The sequence below is a fragment of the Hemitrygon akajei genome, chromosome 12 (assembly GCF_048418815.1).
Source record: "Hemitrygon akajei chromosome 12, sHemAka1.3, whole genome shotgun sequence".
Taxonomy (NCBI): domain Eukaryota; kingdom Metazoa; phylum Chordata; class Chondrichthyes; order Myliobatiformes; family Dasyatidae; genus Hemitrygon; species Hemitrygon akajei.
The window spans coordinates 55,287,151-55,306,203 of NC_133135.1; the positions used below are offsets into that span (position 1 = coordinate 55,287,151).

At 39.7% G+C, this 19,053-nt stretch overlaps 1 protein-coding gene across 18 annotated transcripts in view; it reads right to left on the bottom strand.

Moving 5' to 3' along the window:
• Window positions 1–19,053, bottom strand: part of lrrc7 (leucine rich repeat containing 7) — a 584,278-nt gene that overhangs the window by 71,794 nt on the left and 493,431 nt on the right. For 12 of the 18 annotated variants that reach the window (XM_073063123.1, XM_073063125.1, XM_073063124.1 and 9 more), the window contains 2 exons: window positions 12,225–12,396; window positions 1,910–3,605 (listed from right to left, as the gene is read on the bottom strand). In XM_073063123.1, coding sequence (XP_072919224.1) covers window positions 1,910–3,605; window positions 12,225–12,396 — 1,868 coding nt within the window. The remainder of the gene's footprint in view (window positions 1–1,909; window positions 3,606–12,224; window positions 12,397–19,053) is intronic. The other 6 variants (XM_073063134.1, XM_073063131.1, XM_073063129.1 and 3 more) reach the window with 1 other exon arrangement.

Genomic DNA, 19,053 nt, shown 5'->3' on the forward strand with positions numbered 1-19,053 from the left:
CAGTTTCATGAAAAATAAATATTACAGATGATGTCACTTGTTGAATGGAGGAACTAGGCATGGAGGGGGCGGGGTGGATAATAAGAACAGAAAATAGTGAAACACTTGGTAGGTGAGGCAGAATCTGCAGAATGAGAAATAGAGTTAACAGTTCAGGCTGAAGACTCTCTAAGAAGGAAAGAAGTACTGTGTTAAAAGAATAAATGCTGAATGTATAAGCTTCCCAGTAGCAACAACCCAAATCAAGAGTTTAGGAAAATGGGAAAAGATTCAAAATATGATCTCATAGAAGTGTGAAAATATCCTTTGGGAAAAGTTCTGGTAAAGGACAGTAAAGAAATTTGGAAGTGAAATGCTGGGGTATCGCATACAGTTATGGTCACCACACTGTAGGAAGGATGTGATTACACTGGAGAGGATGAGAGAAGATTTACCTGATGTCGCCTGGGACGGGGCACTTTAGTTATGAGGAGAGACTGAGAAGGGACTTGCTGGGACTTAATAGTAGTATACAAAATTATGAAAGACATAGACAGGAAAAACAATTGGAAACCTTTCAATGTGTCAAAATTAACTAAAACCCAAGGGCAAATATTTAAGATAAGAACTAGAAAGTTTAGAGGTGATTTAAGGAAGAATGTTTTCATCCAGGAGGTCAGGTTCTAGATGGTTCTGCCTGAGTGGGTGATGTAGCCAGGTACTCTCACAACATTCAAGAACTATCTAGACAAGTACTTGAATCACTCAATGAATGAAGTACTAGTAAATGGGAATAGTATAGATAGGTACTAGATAGTTGGCATGGGCTTGATGGGCTGAAGGGCCTGTTTGTGCTGTTTAACTCTATGATTATGACTGTTAAGATGAGTGACCTGATGGCAAAAATAGAAATTACATGGATATAATCTTAACCATTAGAGAAATACATTTGCAAGGTGACCAAAGCTACGAATCCATATTCAAGGATACTGAATATTTTACGAGGTTAGGCAAAAAGGAAAACAAGAGGTGGGATAGCTCTGTTAATAAAGGATGTGATTTTTACAGAAATGAAAAAATAATCTTTGTTCAGAGAGTCATGGTATAAAATCAGTCTGGGTGGAGGCAAGAAAGAGCACGGGAAAACATTGCTAGTGTGTGTAGTCAGCAGGCCCTCTAAGAGTTAAATTATGAGCTAACAATCACTGAAATTTAGAAGAATGTCAGGTAATTTTATTATAATATGCAAGATTCAAAGGGGTCTAACAAAACAGCTGGGTTTCTGTCATGGATAATCCAGACTGGGGATTATAGTTTCAAAACAAAGTTGAAGTAAATTCTTTTCTCTGAACATCATGAATCTTTGGAATCCACCATCTTAGAGAACCATTGAGACTCAGCAATTGTACATATTCAGGGCTGAGATAGACATATGTTTTTGGGTTTTGTGGGGAACAAACAGGAAAGTTAAATTGAGGCCAAAGACCAGCCATAACATTATTGAATACAGAGATAGATTAAGTGACCCCTGTCCCATTTTGCTCTTGTGTTTGGGACTAGTTAGGCCCTCTAAATTGTACCTTAAAGCTTTTCACAGAGGAATTGGATGATCTCCTAATTATCATCTCAGGTGAGGTCAATACAATGTTCATTTAACCTTCATTTCCATACAGTCCAAAATATTGCAGAACGGTAATCATGATAGGAACAATATGTAATATCTGCATTGGTAGCTAAAGACACAGCTAATAAATGAATCGATATCATCCTATTGGTTGAGGCCTGAGATTGAATTATGATCTTCCTGATAGATCAAGTTCACCCCCTCAGCAATCAAAGAATTAAACAAATGACTTCAAGTGATTTTTTTTGAATGAAAATGCAACATTTACACTATCAAAACATTTTGTAAAGAACAAAACACACTCACCCTATCTAACCGTTTTGCTTCTATATGCCTAAGCAGTTGTTGTCTCCAGTCTAGAGGTATTTTAGCGGTGCTCTCATCTCCTTTCAACTGTGAGGACCTGATTCTTACATCATTGCTCGCTGAAGGCTTTTCGCTGTAGTTAGCAATGTTATAATCAGAAGGTAACTTCTCTAACAGAGCAGCCATGGTAGGCCTTGCTGAAACTGGTCTGGTTTGGGAAAATCCATAGCTTTCCGTACTGTAGCTCCTTGCAGACAAAGGCCTCCTTTGAGTCAAAGGCTTATCTTGGAAATTCCTACCCTGATTTTTCAAGTCTTGGAACGTTGAATAATCTTCATCATACCTTTCATTTCTTTTGAGATATTGCGACTCAACCAATGATGCACTGTTTTGATGTTCTAAAACCCCTCGGTAGTGAGTCCTGACATATCTGTCACTTTGGGGGGTCTCTGAGGCTTCATTAGCTCTTCGATGCAATGCCATTTCTGTAGAGGTTGCCATGGAGTCACCCCTCCTTAAGAATCCAATCCGGTCCTCTTGAGCTGAAAACCGAGGATTCATAGGTTCATCATTTACTGCAGCCTGTGAGAATGAATACATGTGTTCCATGGGTTCATAGCCTCTGAAGGAGCATGGGTTAATGACATCTTTTGAAGTATTCTTGTTCTGCTGCACACCATAGTCGACATTATGCGTAAAAGAGGTGGTTACTCGTCTCTCAGGTTTAACACTTAGTACACCTTGGGGATTGAAACTTTGGTCAAAATGGTACACTCTTTTTGTAATCGGAATTTTCTGAGAGATCTTTATGCTTCCATATGCATCTGATAAATCTTCATCCAACATTGGAGCAGAAAGACTGCGTGACATTCCTTGTTCTTGGGGTGGCATCTGCTCTGTTATATCAATGCTACAAGGATTTTCTGAGCTGGAACCATAACCGTCCAGTGGTATATTATAAACCTTGAAGGCCCCAATGTCAATTTCATCAATGCTTTGGGATTTCTTAAACTGACCGGCTTTAACTGATCTCATCATTGGTGCAAGTCTCTCTGTACTCTTACTGACAATAATAGCACTCTTGGCAGACTCAGGTCTGCAGGTGTGTGTGAATTTGTCCATATGACCTCTACTTAAACTAGATTCTCTAGAATTGAGGAAACTCCATGGAGAACCTGATGAAAATGTACCGGAAAAATCTGGAATTCCACGCGTTGACTCTTGCAAATCTTTTCTGTCAGGAATAGGACTGCTGAAAGGAGTAGACTCCAATTTTGATGGAAATGCTGTTCTGTCCTCAAATGGACTGGGTGTTCTGGTCCAGTTTTGCCAAGGATTCCTTGGAGGCACTTCAGTTTCAGGTGTACTTCTGACACTATGTACTGTATGTTCTAATTCCAGTGGAACACCTACAATTCTGTCCTGTCTCATTAAAGGCCTACGCCCCTGGGCAGATGTGCTCCTTGATTTTGTGCTTAATAAAGGGTTGGCACTAGGATTTTCTAAGATCGAAGTGCTTTCTTCTGAGACAAAACCTGTATTATCATAGTGTGAGTTGTCATTCCACTTATCAGAAAAAGTGTCATTTACTGGGTGTCTCTCGGCACGTTGCTGTAGACTTGCTGTCGATGCTGTTTCCCTCTGGCTGAGTAAAGGCTTTGCTTCAATATTTTGTTGAAATGTTTGTGTTAACCTGCTGAGTCAGAAGAATATCAATATTTGAATGCATAATCAGAGAATTACTGATATTTGGAAGCTTACTCATCCACTATAATAATGAACAGCATTATGCGTATACATTTCTAACAGTAGAACACTGGATAACCATTTGATTTTTATGCCTTTCTTTAATGCATTGATCTTGTCTGCTCACTACTTACTGACCTAATGTTGTTCACCAGAAGAAATGGGATCTCCCGGTGGCCACCCATTTCAATTCTACTTCCCGTTCCCATTCCAATATGTCAGTCCATGGCCTCCTTTACTGCTGTGATGTGGCCACACCTTGCATTCTGTCTGGGTAGCCTCCAACCTGATGGCATGAACATTGATTTCTCCAGCTGCCTTCCCCCCGTCTCCTTCACCATTCACCATTCCTGTTTCCCTCCCTCACTTCATTCCTTTCCCTGCCTATCACCTCCCTCTCGTGATCCTTCCCTTTCCCTTCTTCAATGGTCTTCTACCCTCTCCTATCATATTGACCCTTCTCCAGCCCTTTATCTCTTTGGCCAGTGAACTTCCCAGGTCTTTACTTTACCCCCTTCCCCTCTCCCAGTTTTACCTACCACCTTGTACTTCTTCCTCCCCTCACCCCACCTTATTATTCTGACTTCTCATCTCTTTTTCCAGTCTCGGCCTGAAACGTTGATTGTATTCATTTCCATAGATGTTGCCTGTCCTGCTGAGTTCCTCCAGCATTTTGTACGTTGCTTGTGACTGAAACCTTGATTTCAAATTGTCTTACATTCCCAAATGTTCAATGTTACAATCCTAACCAATGTTTTATGGAAGACTGCAAGCAACCATGCTGCACAATAGTACGAAATACTATGAGCCTGTGTATTTGCACAGATGCCAAGTGAAAGTCCAGCATTTTCCCTCAAAATGTTAAGCATAAATCAATGGAGCTAATTGCTATTTAAAATTATCTGAGCAAAAATCAAAGTTGAACTTTTACAATGTGGGGCCAATGAATGGAACTATGCAAGACGCACTTTATGAAGCACCTTCACAAAGAATGGACAGATATTTGAATCCATTAATTCTGTTAACTCAAAGATTAAAGGGCCAGAGCCAGCCCTTTGTATTGCAGAGGATTCATCATCTGCCTCTTAAATAGAAATCCTTTAAGAAAGTTTTATATATCTTAACTTGTAATGGTCATAAAAGATATTTTGTAATTTGTCAAAATTCAAATTAAAAAATAATGCACCAATTTGCCCAACTTTCAAGTGAATCCTGTGCTTCTTATTCTGGAATGTGGACTTCCCATAATGATAGTTGAGAATATACTTCAGTTCCCATACTTCAACCCACCACTGAACTATCTGAGTTACAAGGCTGCTCAGTTAATAGAATATGTGCTTAGGGATATCATTTTGCCTTGCTGTTTTAGCATTTTGTCATCCATTATGAAAAGCATCAAGCTTTTAGTATTTGCTCAATGGTCTAGTTATACCTCCTATGTATTTCAGCATCTTATAACCTATCAATTAAAAATAACTTACTTTTATCCTGTCTATATTTGCAATTTATGATGGAACAAATAAATGCACCAAGTCCACAACTCGGAGTAAATGGTCAATAAATAGAGATATATTAATGTCTTTAATAGAAATTATAAATAATGCAGGCTCATCACTGACCACTTTGGGATTTGTTCAGTTTTGGTTTGTTAATCCAAAAAATGAACCATTTAATCTTTTCTCTCTATTTTCTGTCTGTTAGCCATGCTAAGATATTACACCAACTTTCAATACACCGATTTCAGGATGTAATCTTCTATTTAGAACCTTCAGGAAATCTAAATTTACTGTTTCTCTCTGTTAGCCTCAAAGGCTGCTTGATACTCGGCAAGGAGGTGACGAGCCAAAGGGGGCTCTTTCCGTGCTGTATGAGTTATTGTGCTTTCCATATATCTATCCAAATGTCTCTTAATTGTTGCAGTTGTACCCACCTCAACCATTTCCTCCAGCACCTCATTCCAGGTACTCACTATCCTCTGTGTACCAAAGTTACCTCAATGATCTCTTTTAAATATCTCCCCTTTAATCTTATATCAGCGTCCTCTAGCTTTAGACTCCCCAAACCATGGGAAAAAACTATGACTGTGCACCTTATCCATATCCCTCTTGATTTTATAAACTACTGTGAGATCACTCCTCATCCTCCTTCTCTGCAAGGCATAAGGATCACGTGTAACCAAACTCTCTCTACAACTCTGGTCCTCTAATCCAGGCATCATCCTTATAAATCACTTCTGCACCTTCTCCACTTTGTCAATGACTTTTCTGTGAAAGGGTGACCAAAACTGTACACAATATTCCAAGTGCAACCTCACCGATGACTTATACAACTGCAATGTAATGTCCCTACTCCTAAACTCAGTATCCTGATAGTTGAAGGCTAGTATGCTATCATTACCCAGTCTTCTTGTGCAGCCACTTTCAGCAACTTAACACTGGTAAATTTGCCAAAAATGATATCCCTTTCAATTAAACCATGTTGACTCTTTTTGATTGTTTCAAGGTTTTCCAAACATCTTATTACATTCATAATAATCGATTCTAACATTTTCACAAAGGCAGGTATTAGCTAACTGGACTACAGTTTCCTGTTTCCTGTCTCTCTCTCTCCCTCCTTTCTTGAATAGCATTTGTAGCTTTACAATCATCTGGGACTTCTCCAGAATCCTAGTAAATTCACAAATGAATATTCTATCAGTGCAGCCTTTACTTTAAGAGCCAAGGATACAGGCCACCAGGTCTCTGGGGCTTGTCGACCTTTAGCAATATTAGTTTGCTTAATACTTTTCCAGCAAAAGACTATTGTAAATGCTTCCCTCCTTATAGCTTCTTGATTACTTATTTGTGTGCTTTTAGTGTTTCCAAGTATTACAAAAGATTTTAAATCTCTAGCGTTTCTCTAACTTCTATTATTAATTTCCCAGTTTCATTCTCATCCTCCAATGGACCACTGTTTACTTTATGTTCTCTCCCCATCTTCTCTTTTTTATTAGGTACAGGAGGTGCCCACTGAGTGTGTGTTCATGGTCTTCTGCTGCAGTGGACCATCCACTTCAAGGGTCAACATGTTGTGAGTTCAGAAATGCTCTTCTGCACACTACTATTCGAGCTACTGTTGCCTTCCTACCAACTTGAACCAGTCCAGCCATTTACCTCTGACTCCACTCCTTTATAAGGAGTTTTCACCAATGGAACTGTCATTCACTGGATGCTTTTTGTTTTTTGCACTATCCTCTGTAAACTAGAGACCGTTGTGCATGAAAATCCCAGGAGATCAGCGGTTTCTGAGATACCCAACCACCCCATCTGGCACCAACAATCATACTGCTGTCTAAATAATTTAGATCACATTTCTTCCCCATTCATACACTTGGTCTGAACAACAACTGAACCTCTTGACTATGCACACTTTTATGCAGAGTTGCTACCACATATTTAACTGATTAGATATTTACATTAACAAATAGATGTACAGGTGTACCTAATAAAGTGGCCACAGAGGGTATCAGTTTGCCTGGTTAATCATTGTTGCTTTCTAAGAATTTCCATTCAATCACTTATCTTTGCAAATTTATATGCCCTTTCTTTCAGTTTCCTACAATCCTTAATACCCTTAAAAAGCATTCTTCTAATCTAGGGTCTTTCTTTCTCTGCAATATATATTTGCTGAGATTTACAAAATAACTTTTTTAAACATATCCTCCACTGCTCACCTACCATTTTACACTTTAACACATTTTCCTAGTTTAGCCGACTCTACCTTCATTCTGTTATTATTGTTTTATTTTAGTTTGGGACAACGGTTTTAAATGGTTTGAAACTATATCGTACTATGATCACTCTTTTTCTGGGGCATCTTTGCTGCAAGATCATTAATTAATCCTGTCTTATTACACAGTACCAATGCCCCATTCCTCTTTCTATCCAAGGGTAGAACCTCTGGTCATTCATTTTCCCTCTTCACAGGTTTCTGCAGCCAGTTAATTAGATTTTTGACCCTGGCACCAAGGAAGCACCACACCATCCATATAATAGCAATGCTTCTCTATCTCTCTAGCAACTAGCAGGTGGTAATGACAAAAGGCCGGAAGACTGCAAATGTTACATCTTTGTCAAATATGGGTACCAACCTGTCATCTGCCAATCTGTCATCTTACCTATCAGAGATGGGTCTAAATAATTGTTCCTTTGTCTTCTACGTAACATAAAACTAACTTATTTTCTCTCTTTTTTTCAGTTTTAATGAAGAGTTTGCCTTGAAACTTTATTCTGCCTCTCTATCTACTGATGCTACCGGGTCTAAATATTTTGAATATTTTCTGTTTTTTATTTTGGAGAGACTGAATAGAACATTGAGCAACACACAAAATGCTGGAGGAACAGAACAGGTCAGGTGATGAGCCTGGCCAGGTGACTGACCTTTCAGTGGGTGAGCAGTTAGGGAACAGTGATCACAGCTCCTTAACTTTCAGGGTAGCTAAAGCTAAGAATAGGTATGGTTCTTAAAGGAGAGCTTTAAGTTGGGGTAGGGCAAATTACGAGGGCATTAGGCAGGATCTAAGAGTTAATTGGGAACACCCTTTCTCTGGCAAGTCCACATCAGACATGTGAAGGGTGTTTAAAGATCAATTGCACAGAGTCCAGGAAAGGTATGTTCCTGTTAGAAGAAAGGACAGGGATGGAAAGATAAGAGAACCTTGGTCGTCCAGAGAGGTGATGAATTTAGTCAAGAAGAACAAAGAAAAGTATGTAGACCTTTGGAAGTTAGGATCAAGTGAAGTAAATGACCAGTATAAAGAAGCCAGAAAAGAACTAAAGAAGGGAATTAAGAAAGCCAGATGGGCCATGAAAGGTCATTGGCAAGTAGGATTAATGTGAATTCCAAGGTACTCTATACGTACATCAGGAGGCTAACTAGTGAGAGGGTAGTACTACTGAGGGATAAGGGGGAAACATTTGCTTGGATGTGGAATATGTGAATGAAGTACTTAATAAGTATTTTACTTCAGTATTTACCAAAGAGAAGGATATGGAAGATCAAGAGATCAGTGCAGAGAGTATAAATATTTCAAACCGTTTAGAGATCGCTCTAAGGATGAGGAATTGTTGGGCCTCCTAATGAGTATTAAGGTGGATAAGTCCCCAGGGCCTGATTGGATTCACCCCACGTTATTGACAGAGACAAGAGACGAGATTTCTCGGGCTTCTCTAGGCACAGGTGAGGTCCTCAAGGACTGACAAGCGGGCTAATTTTTTACCTCTATTTAAGAAGGGAACAAAGGAAAATCCAGGGAACTACGCCAGTTGTAGGGAAATTGCTGGAGAAAATTCTTTGGGATAGGATCTAAGAGCATTTGGAAACCCATGGCCTACTTAGGGAGAGTCAGAATGGCTTTGTGCGGCGCAGGTCATATCTTACCAATGACTGAGTTTTTTGACAGATTTATGAGGGTAGGGCAGCGGATGTTGTCCACATGGATTTTAGTAAGGTGTTTGACAAAGTCCCCCATAGGAGCCTAATCCAGATAAAATGAATGGGGTTTGCAGCAAATTGGCTGTTTGGATTTAGAATTGGTTTGTCCATTGAAGGCAGAGGGTAGTGGTTGAAGGGACTTATTCTAGCTGAAGGTCTGCAATTAGTGGTGTTCTGCAGGGATCTGTGCTGGGAACTTTGCTGTTGTGATGTATATAAATGACCTGGATGAAAATGTAGATGGGTGGGCTAGTAAAGTTGCAGATGATACCAACATTCATAGGGTTGTGGATAGTGCAGAAGACTGGCAAAGAATACAGCACGATATGGATCAGTTGCAGATATGGGCAGAGAAATGGCAGATGGAGTTTAACCCAGATAAATGTGAGGCATTGTACCTTAGTAGGGCAAAAGCAAGGAGACAGTACACTGTTAGGGGCAAGATCCTTAGTGTTGCTGAGCAGAGAGATCTTGGGATCCAAGTTCATAGCTCCTTGAAAGTGGCTACACAGGTGGACAAGGTGATTAAAAAGGCTTATGGAATGCTTGCTTTTAATAGATAGGGCATCAAGTTCAAAAGTAAAGAGGTTATGTTGCAACTTTATAAAACTGGTTAGGCCACATCTGGAGTATTGCATACAGTTCTTGTCACCCCACAAAAGGATGGTGAGGCTTTGGAGAGGGTGCCGAAGAGGTTTGCCAGGATACTGTCTGGTTTAGAAGGCACATGCTATCATGAGAGGCTGATAAACTTTGGTGGTTTCACTGGAGTGGCGGAGGCTGAGGGGAGATCTGATAGAGATTTATAAGATTAAGAAAAGCATAGATAGAGTGGACAGGAAGTATGCTTCCCAGGGTTGAAAGGTCTAATACCAGAGGGCATGCATTGAAGGTTAGAGGGGGTAGGTTCAAAAGGGATGTGAGAAGTAAGTTTTTTACTCAGAGAGTGGTAGATGCCTGGAATGCACTGCCTGGTGTGGTGGCAGAGGCAAATACATTTGAGGCAAAAGACATTTAGATAGGCACATGTATGTGAGGAAGATGGAGGGATATGGACATTGTGAAGGTAGGAGGGATTATTGTTTACAGCTTTTGATTTGCCTTTTAGCTGGTTTGGCAGTACACTGTGTGCCAAAGGGATTGCTTCTGTGCTGTACAGTTCTATCTATCTATGGAAATGAATAAACAGTACACGTTTTTGGACGAGACCCTTCTCAGGACTTGAAAGGAAGGGGGAAGTGGGAGGAGGACAAGCCAGTAGGTAATAAGTGAAGCCAGATGGGTGGGAAAGATAAAGGAATGAGAAGAAGACAGGAGAGGACAGTGGACCATGGGAGAAAGGGAAAAAGGAAGGGCAACAGGGGAGGTGAGGCAAATAAGGAGAAAAGGTAAGAGGACAGGGGGGAATAGATAAGAGGAAAGGGGGAGGGAAAACATTACCAGAAGAAGAAATTGATGTTAATGCCATCAGGTTGGAGACTATCTAGGCAGAATATGAGATGTTGCCCTCCACCCTAAAAGTGGGCTCATCGTGGTAAAGGAGAAGACCATGGACTGACATGCCGGAATGGGAATTAAAATGGTTGCTCTCTGGGGAATTCTGCATTTAGTGGATGGAGCAGAGGTGCTTGACAAAGTGGTCCCCCAATTTAGGTCTCAGCAATGTAGAGGAAGCTGTAACGTGAGCACCAAATATAATAGACAACCCCCAAAAGATTCACAGGTGAAGTGTTGCCTCACTTGGAAGGACTGTTTGGCTTCCTGAATAGAGGCGAGGGAGGAAGTGAATGGGCAGGTGTAGCATTTCTCTCACTTACAGGTATATGTGCCAGGTGGGATATTAATGGGGAGGGACAAATGGACAAGAGAATCATGGAGGGAGCGATCCTAGTGGAAACCAGCGAGTTGAGGTAAAGATGTGTTTGGTAGTAGGATCCCCACTGAAGATGTAGGAAGTTGCAGAGAATGATGTGTTGGATACAGAGGCTCGTGGGTCGGTAGGTGAGGACAAGAGAAACCCTATCCCTGTTAATGTGGTGGGAGGATGGGATGAGCACAGATGTCTAAGAAATGGAGAAGATGTGGGTGAGGCCAGTATCAATGGTGGAGGAAGGGAAACCCTGCTCTTTGAAGGAGGAGGACATCTCTAATGTCCTTGAAAAGAATGTGTCATCCTGGGAATAGATGTGGTAGAGACTAAGGAACTGAGAAAAAGAATAACAGCATATTTTGCAGGAGACAGGGTGGGAAGAGGTATAATCAAGATATCTGTTGGAATTGGTGGGTTTATAAGAGATATCAGTAGACTGTTTGTCTCCAGAAATGCGGCTAGAGAAATCAAGACAGGGGAGAGAGCTATCAGAAATGGACCAAGTCAATTTAAGGGCAAGGTGAAAATTGGAGGTAAAGTTGATAAAATTTACGAGCGCAGCATGGGGGCATGGAACAATGCCAATGAAGTCCTCCAAATTCTGCTGAAAGAGTTGATGAAATTGACCAGCAAAGTTGAATAGAATATTTCCAGGGAAAGACTGCAGTGACCAGAGCTGCTGGCTTTTTTGTCTTTTGAGGAAGCTGAGAAAATTTGACAGATGTGGTTAACTCCATAAGCTTGGATGGAGTAAATAAGGAAGAAATGTTTCTAATGAGTGAGGAGTTGAAAATTCAAGGGAACAGATATAAACAAGTTGGTAAATGAATTAAAGTTGTAACCAGAAACAAAGTTTTATACTACTTGCAGTCAGGATTTGAAATTTGTTACTTTATAAGTATAGTTAGGAAAGAAAGATCCAACAGTCGCCATCTAAGCAGATAAATACTTGAAGGGCAATAATTACAGCAATGCGGCAAAAAGCAGTGGACCATGGTGAACACTGTATCTGCTGCGGAATTAAAGAGCCAAATACTCTCCATTTGTACCACTGCATGATTTCACAACATTTCCTTATGTGACCCTAATCACACTCATGCATAGAATATATGGCTCCGAAGTTATTACTTAATGAAGGGTGGGGAAAAAAGGAAAAACATACAAATTATTTTACACAAATATACAAAGATTAAAAAGGTAATTAATAACTTCTATGAGTTCACACACCTGTTTCCCCAAGAAGCTGCAGCTACACCATCTTTTACTGCTGTCTGCAATGTGCTGACTTTAATCGGTGCTGCAGAAGAACCTGAAGATGCTTGGGAAGGTGAATAATCTGAGTAGGAACCTGAGGAGCCACTGTTGTTTATTCTGTCACCCTCTGATTCATCTGTTGATTCTTAATGTACAATATAACATAGAAAAATCATTATCAAAAACAATTAATAAAATCATATATGTTTTATATTGCTAAGTCTACAAATTGCATTTTGAGGATACTATTAAGGAATGTTATTTTTTAATATGACACAGCCAGGTAGGAATTAAATAAAAAGCTTCATTGGAAAGTAAACCAGAAGAGAATTCAATCATTGTGTTTTGTCAAGTTAGGGTAACCACTCCCAACTAAAATGGTACTTAAAATACTTAGACTTTGTGCAGAGGAACACCAATTCCTTTCACAGTGTTGTAATCCCCATTGAAAATTTCAGGACTGTATGAAGTAACAATGCTCACTGTTATCCCCACAATCAATCTCCTTGTTCTTCACCGTTGACTTTACAAATGCGTAAATGCAGTTTTGATGCATTATTGGTAAAACTCAAAAATCCATATTTTTAAAGAAGAGAGGAAGTTGAAATAAAATAAATTCCAGAAGGTAAATAACTGTATCCAAACGACTAGTATTAATTCAATCCTCGGTTAACAAAAAGAATCTTGTTTAATGTAAAGTTTTTTTGTCTAATATTTTGCATAGGGTATCCTACAGGTTTTTATAAATGGCCCTAAGGGTCATTTACAGAGGAATGCAAGTATCTTGTTTTACTGATATTCCTTCCAGCTGTAATTGTGGCCTCAATACCTAAGCAGTTACAGTGTTAATTCTAGTTTCCATAAACCAGTAGCAGAATGAAATTAGGAATTGTTAAAAATTAGGAGTAGGAGTAGGCCACATGGCCCTTCGTACATGGCCCATTATTTAATATGACCATGGCTGATCTGCCCCAGCTTACTCTTTTGTGCGAGGTTCAACAAACCCTTCAATCCCAATCTTTCAACAATATATTAACCTCCTCCTTAAGGATTTCCAGTGATCCAGCATCCACAAAAAAATCCAGAGTTTTATCAGTATCTGTGAGAAGAAATTACTCTGCCCCTCCTTATCTTAACTATGTCTTCTTCTTTAAAACACCCACACCCATGGAAACATTTTAAAATCAATGTTGTCTTGCCCCTTTAGGATATTTTAGATTTCAATATGACCATCCTTATTCTTATAAACTTCCTTTTTAGCCATTTGGGTCAACCTTTGCATCCCAAGCATTAGCTGAGTGAACGTCTTCTAGAATGGTTTTAATGTTATTTCTGAAATAAGGGAACCAGAACTGGATACTGCCCAAATATGGTTTTAACAACACCTGTACAAAATTAGTTCTCTATTTATAAACAGGAACAGCCAACAATGAAGACCAGCATTCATATTTGCCTTTTCACCTAGATCCTCTGATACGCCACCCATTTTCAATCTCTGTTTAGAGAATAGATTCCTCCTTCCAAAGGGCATTACGTCACACTTTAGTAAATTCCCCTTCCCATATTCTTCACTCACTTACTCACCCGGCTTGACAGCGCAAATGTCCCTAATGAAATATGCATTCCCACCTATTTTTACCTCATTGGCAAACCTAGAAATCTTACAAGACACAAGAAATCCCCTCCTCGTCAGCAATATAGATAGTAAATAATTTGCCAAGGATTGATCCTTTGGACATTCTACCAGCTACACTGAGAAAGACCCACTCATTCTGACTCTACCTTCCCTCTGATAACCAGTCGTCGATTCTTGCCAAGACACTATTGACAATATTGCCACAAAACAACAAATTTCACGACACATGTCAATGATAGTAAACCTCATTCTGATTCTGTGGCACTTCACTAAATATCTTCTATAACCCAAATGTTCAACAGTACCGATTTCCCTCTATGAAGTCTGTCGGCTTTATCTTTAAAAACTCTAGCAAATTTGTCAAACAGTCTCCATTTCATAAAACTATATTGACTACATTTGATTATATTAATCTTTTTAAAATAACTGGCTTTTTTTTTCTTGATCGTAGACTCCAATATCTTCTCCAGAAATACTGAGATAAATACCGGTAGCCTAAGTTTTCTACTTTCACCATATTCACAATTTTCCAATCCACTGACACGCTCCTGGAATTCAGGGATTTATCTAGCTTGGCAAATCACTGAATTTGAGGCAATTTGGCTACATTTTCTCCCATTAGTTTTTTTAATACTTTAATCTTCATGATAGGAAAGGAGATCTTGCATAATTCTTCGGAATACTTGCAGAGTCCCCTGTGGGTGATGCAAAGTATTATTATAAGTTATCTATCATTGCTTTGTTTTCCCTCATTAATTCTACAGTCAAAATCTGCAAGGGCCTCAATTTTACCTTTCCCGCCTTCTTTCTTCTATATCAATAGAAGCTCTTGTTATTGTTTTGATATTACTTGTCAGTTTACTCCAACAATCAATCGTCTGCCTCCTCATTAGCTTTGTGTACTCTGCTGTTGGTTTCAGAACAAATCACAGACCTCCCTTTTACCACATTGAGTGCTTTAGTAGTTTGAACTAATATTTTCTTTGACCCCTTTTGTTAACCACAGATGTTTCATCTTCTCAGTGTGTTCCTCGACCTAATTCAGGTCATTTTCTGCTGACTGTTATGAATTGTCTGCTGAAATACCTGCCACTATTCTACTGACCTATTCTTTAGCCTATTTTCCCAATCAACTCCAGACATCTCTTCCTTCAGCCCTTTGTATTTTCTCTAATTTAAGTTGAGGACACAGGTTTTGGACCTGAGGTGTTCACCTTCAAACTATATCTGGAATCCTAAAAGTTGTGATTGTTAGTTCAAGATCATTTATTAATCTTACCTCTTCCCAGATGACTAAATATAAAATAAGCTGTTCCCAGGCAAATGTTTTGCATTAAGAACCATTCCCTGATGCACTCCATAAATTCCCCTTCCTCAATGTCCTTGTCAGTTTGATTACTACTGTCAACGTGTAAATTAAAGTGACTTCTGATAATTACACTCCCCTTTTTATAAACCTTCAACATTTCTACCTTTATGCTTTGACTTACCATGAGGCAACAATGTTGGGGCCTACAGATCAGTCTCAACTTCGTTCCCTTCCCCCTGCTTTATTTCCACTGAAACCTACTCCACAATATGACTCATGGTACCTATATATCACCACCTACCATCATATAGGCATCTTCCTCAATTACTTATGCTACCCCCAACTCCTTTACAGTTTTAGAGCACTGAGTAACCTGGAAGATTGAGTTCACTGAATACATTCTGATGACGCATCTTAAAATTTGACTTCTATCAAATGTTACTCCCTGCACAATTTTCTTATATTATCTGCTCCTTTGATTTTCATTCACCCTTTCGCTACTTGCTCTCCGATTTCTGTTTGATTTATTAAATCTCATTACTTGAGCCCTCTTATTAGCTTACAGCCTTACTGGCTATGAATAGCATACAACATTGGTGCAACTGATACCGGGGCCAGTGTCTTTTTCATTAATTGCCAGAGTTATCAGTAGTAGATTGAATGTCCAATTATTTATAACATTAATATGGTTTTAATTATCTGTTTAGTCAAGTGTTTCAACAACCGGTTAGTCCCCACCACCTCCAATATTATGTTTAAGCTGTAACTCAATGGTTAGATTTCAACTAGAAATGGAATATGGCTCTAGATCATATAATTTGGACAACACACATTATTATAAAATAGAAATTTAGTTCATAACATTGTGATAGGGTTAGCGTTATATTTAACCCCACTTAAGATTTTAATCAAGGTATTAATATATTAAAAATATCTGAGGTGGGGAACCAACTGAACATTTGAATATCTCATTAACTCTAAGCCTTTATATCTGCAGGTGCTGGCACCAACCTCCTGCCACAAACAAGTCATAATTCTCTTAGTTAGGGTCTACAAACAGTATATCAGCACCATTATGGAATCTGCAGTGTTATTCTCAAATGGTATAAATTAATCTGGTTATCAATATAATTTAGTGAATTTGTGATCACTATTAACTGTACAAGAGGGATGGGCTGCACATAGACTGGAGGGGTACCAATATCCTGACCAGGAGGTTTGCTAGTGATACTCGAGAAAATTTAAACTACTTTGGCAGGGGGATGGGAACCAGAGCACCAAGTCAGAAAGTGGAGGGAAGGAGAAGGTGGTAAATGCCAGAGCCAGTAAAAATAGGCAGAAACATAGCAACAGACATGATGGGATGGATAGTTTGAAGTGTGTGTATTTTAATGCTAGGGGTATTATGGATAAAGGTCATGAAGTTAGAGCATGGAACTATGATGTTGTGACCATTAGAGACCTGGTTGAGAGAGATACAGGAATGAGTGCTTAAAGTCCCAGGATTTCAATGTTTTAGGAAAATATAGAGAGGGTGATGTAAAGGGGGGGGGGGGGGGGGGGTTGAGTTGCACAACTTATCAGGGAAAATATTATAGCTGCACTCAGAGAGGGCTCATCCACAGAGTCTATGTGGGCAGAACTCAAAGATAGGAATGATGCAATCACTCTGAGGGGATTGTACTACAGACACCACCAAAAGGCACCGGGAGATTAAGGAACATATGTAGAGATGATTAAAGAAAGATGTAAAAACAATAGGGTTGTAGTCATGGGGGACTTCAACTTCCATGATATAAACTGGGACCTTCTTAAAGAGGTTTCGATGGGACAGAATTTGTTAGGTGGATCCAGAAGTGTTTCTTAAATAAAAATGTAGATAGTCAAACAAGAAGAGAGGCTGTATTGGAGCTGGTGTTGGGTAAGTGACTGACATTTTAGTGGTTCAGCAGTTAGGTCCAGTGACCACAACTGCTTAAGTGTTGAGATAGCTATCGATAAGGATAAGTACAGATTTGTGGGAGAGTATTTAATTGGAGGGCAAATTATGAGAGCGTTAGGCAGGAGCTCTCCCTCACTGGAACAGCTATTTTTGGGCAAGGCCACATCTGACTTGTGGAGGGTGCTTAAAGGCAAACTACACAGATTAAATGAGAGGTATGTTCCAGTAGGAAGGAGGGACAAGGACAGCAAGGGAAGAGAACCTTGGATATTGAGAGAGGGAATGAATTTAGTCATGAAGAAAGTTCATAAAAACCCTTGAGGATTAAAAAGAAGTCAGAAGAGAACTCAAGAAGTGCACTAGGAAGGGAAGAGGGGCAAGTAGGATTAAAGAGAATCCCAAGGCACTCTATACATACATCAACAGCAAGAGGATAACTAGGGAGAGGATAGGTCCACTCAAGGCTAAAGGTGAGAACATTTGCTTGGATGCAGAGGATGTGAGGGAGGTCCTTAATGAGTACTCTACATCATAACTTATTAAGGAGAAGGACGTGAAGGATAGGGAGATAAGAGCCAGAAGTATTGATATGCTAGGGCATTTTGAGGTAAAGGAGGAGGCTGTGTTGGGTCTCTTAAAGAACATTAAGGTTGATAAATCCCCAGGGCCTGATGAGATATACCCCAAATTGCTGGGGCCTTGACCAATATCTTTGTGTCCTCTCTAGCCACAGGCAAGGTCCTGGAGGACTGGCTTGCAGCTAATATTCCATAATTCAGGAAGGAAACCAGGGATAATCCTGGAAACTATGGACTGGTGAGTCTCATGTTAGTAATAGGGAAGTTATCATAGAGAATTATTTGGGATAAGTTTTATGAGCCTTTGGTAAACTATGGCCTAGGGAGAGCCAGCATGGCTTTGTGCGGGGCAGGTCACATTTTACTAGCTTGATTTAATATTTTGACACAGTGATGAGGGTGATTGATGAAGGTAGAGCCATAGTTGTTGTCTACATGTACTTTAGTAAAGGATTTGACAAGCTCCCTCATAGGAGGCTAATACAGTGGATTAAATGCATGGCATTGATGGTGAATGTGTCATTTGCGTTCAGAATTGGTTTGCTCCGAGAAGAGAGGGTGGTGGTTGAAGGGACTTAATCTTGCTGGAGGTCTGTAATCAGAGATGTTCCGCAGGAATCTGTACTGGGACCTCTGCTGTTTGGCATGACTGGATGAAAATGTAAATGGGTTGGTTAGTAAGTTTGCATATGATATGAAGATTAGTAATGCTGTGGATAATGTAGAAGACCGGCAGAGAATATAGCGGGATATGGATCAGTTGCAGATGTGGCAGATAGGGTTTACGCAGACAAATTTGAAGTGTTGCCTATTGGTAGGTTAAACGTAAAGAGACAGTGCACTCTTAAGGGGAAGATCCTTAACAGTGTTGTAGAGCAGAGGGACCTTGAGATCCCTAGAGTGTTAACATATATTGATAGGGTGGTTAAAATGCCTTTACTAGTCAAGGCATTGAGTTCAAAAGCTGGGAAGTTATGTTGCAGCTTTATAAAACTCTAATTAGGCTGCAGCTGGACTATTACAGACAGTTCTGGTCGCCCCACTATAGGAAGGATGGCAAGGCATTTGAACGAATGCAGAAGAGGTTTACCAGGATGCTGCCCAGATTAGAGGGCATGTGCTATAGCGAGAGGTTGGAGGTAATTGGGTTTGTTTTCTCCGGAGCGGTGGAGGCTGACAGGAGATCTGATAGAGATGGGTATATAAGATTGACAGACAATATCTTTTCTCCAGGGTTGTAATGTTTAATGCCAGAGGACAGGTATTTAAAGTGAGAGGGTTAAATTCAAAGGAGATACCGGGACAAGTTTTGTTTTTTTAAACACAGAGAGTGTGGG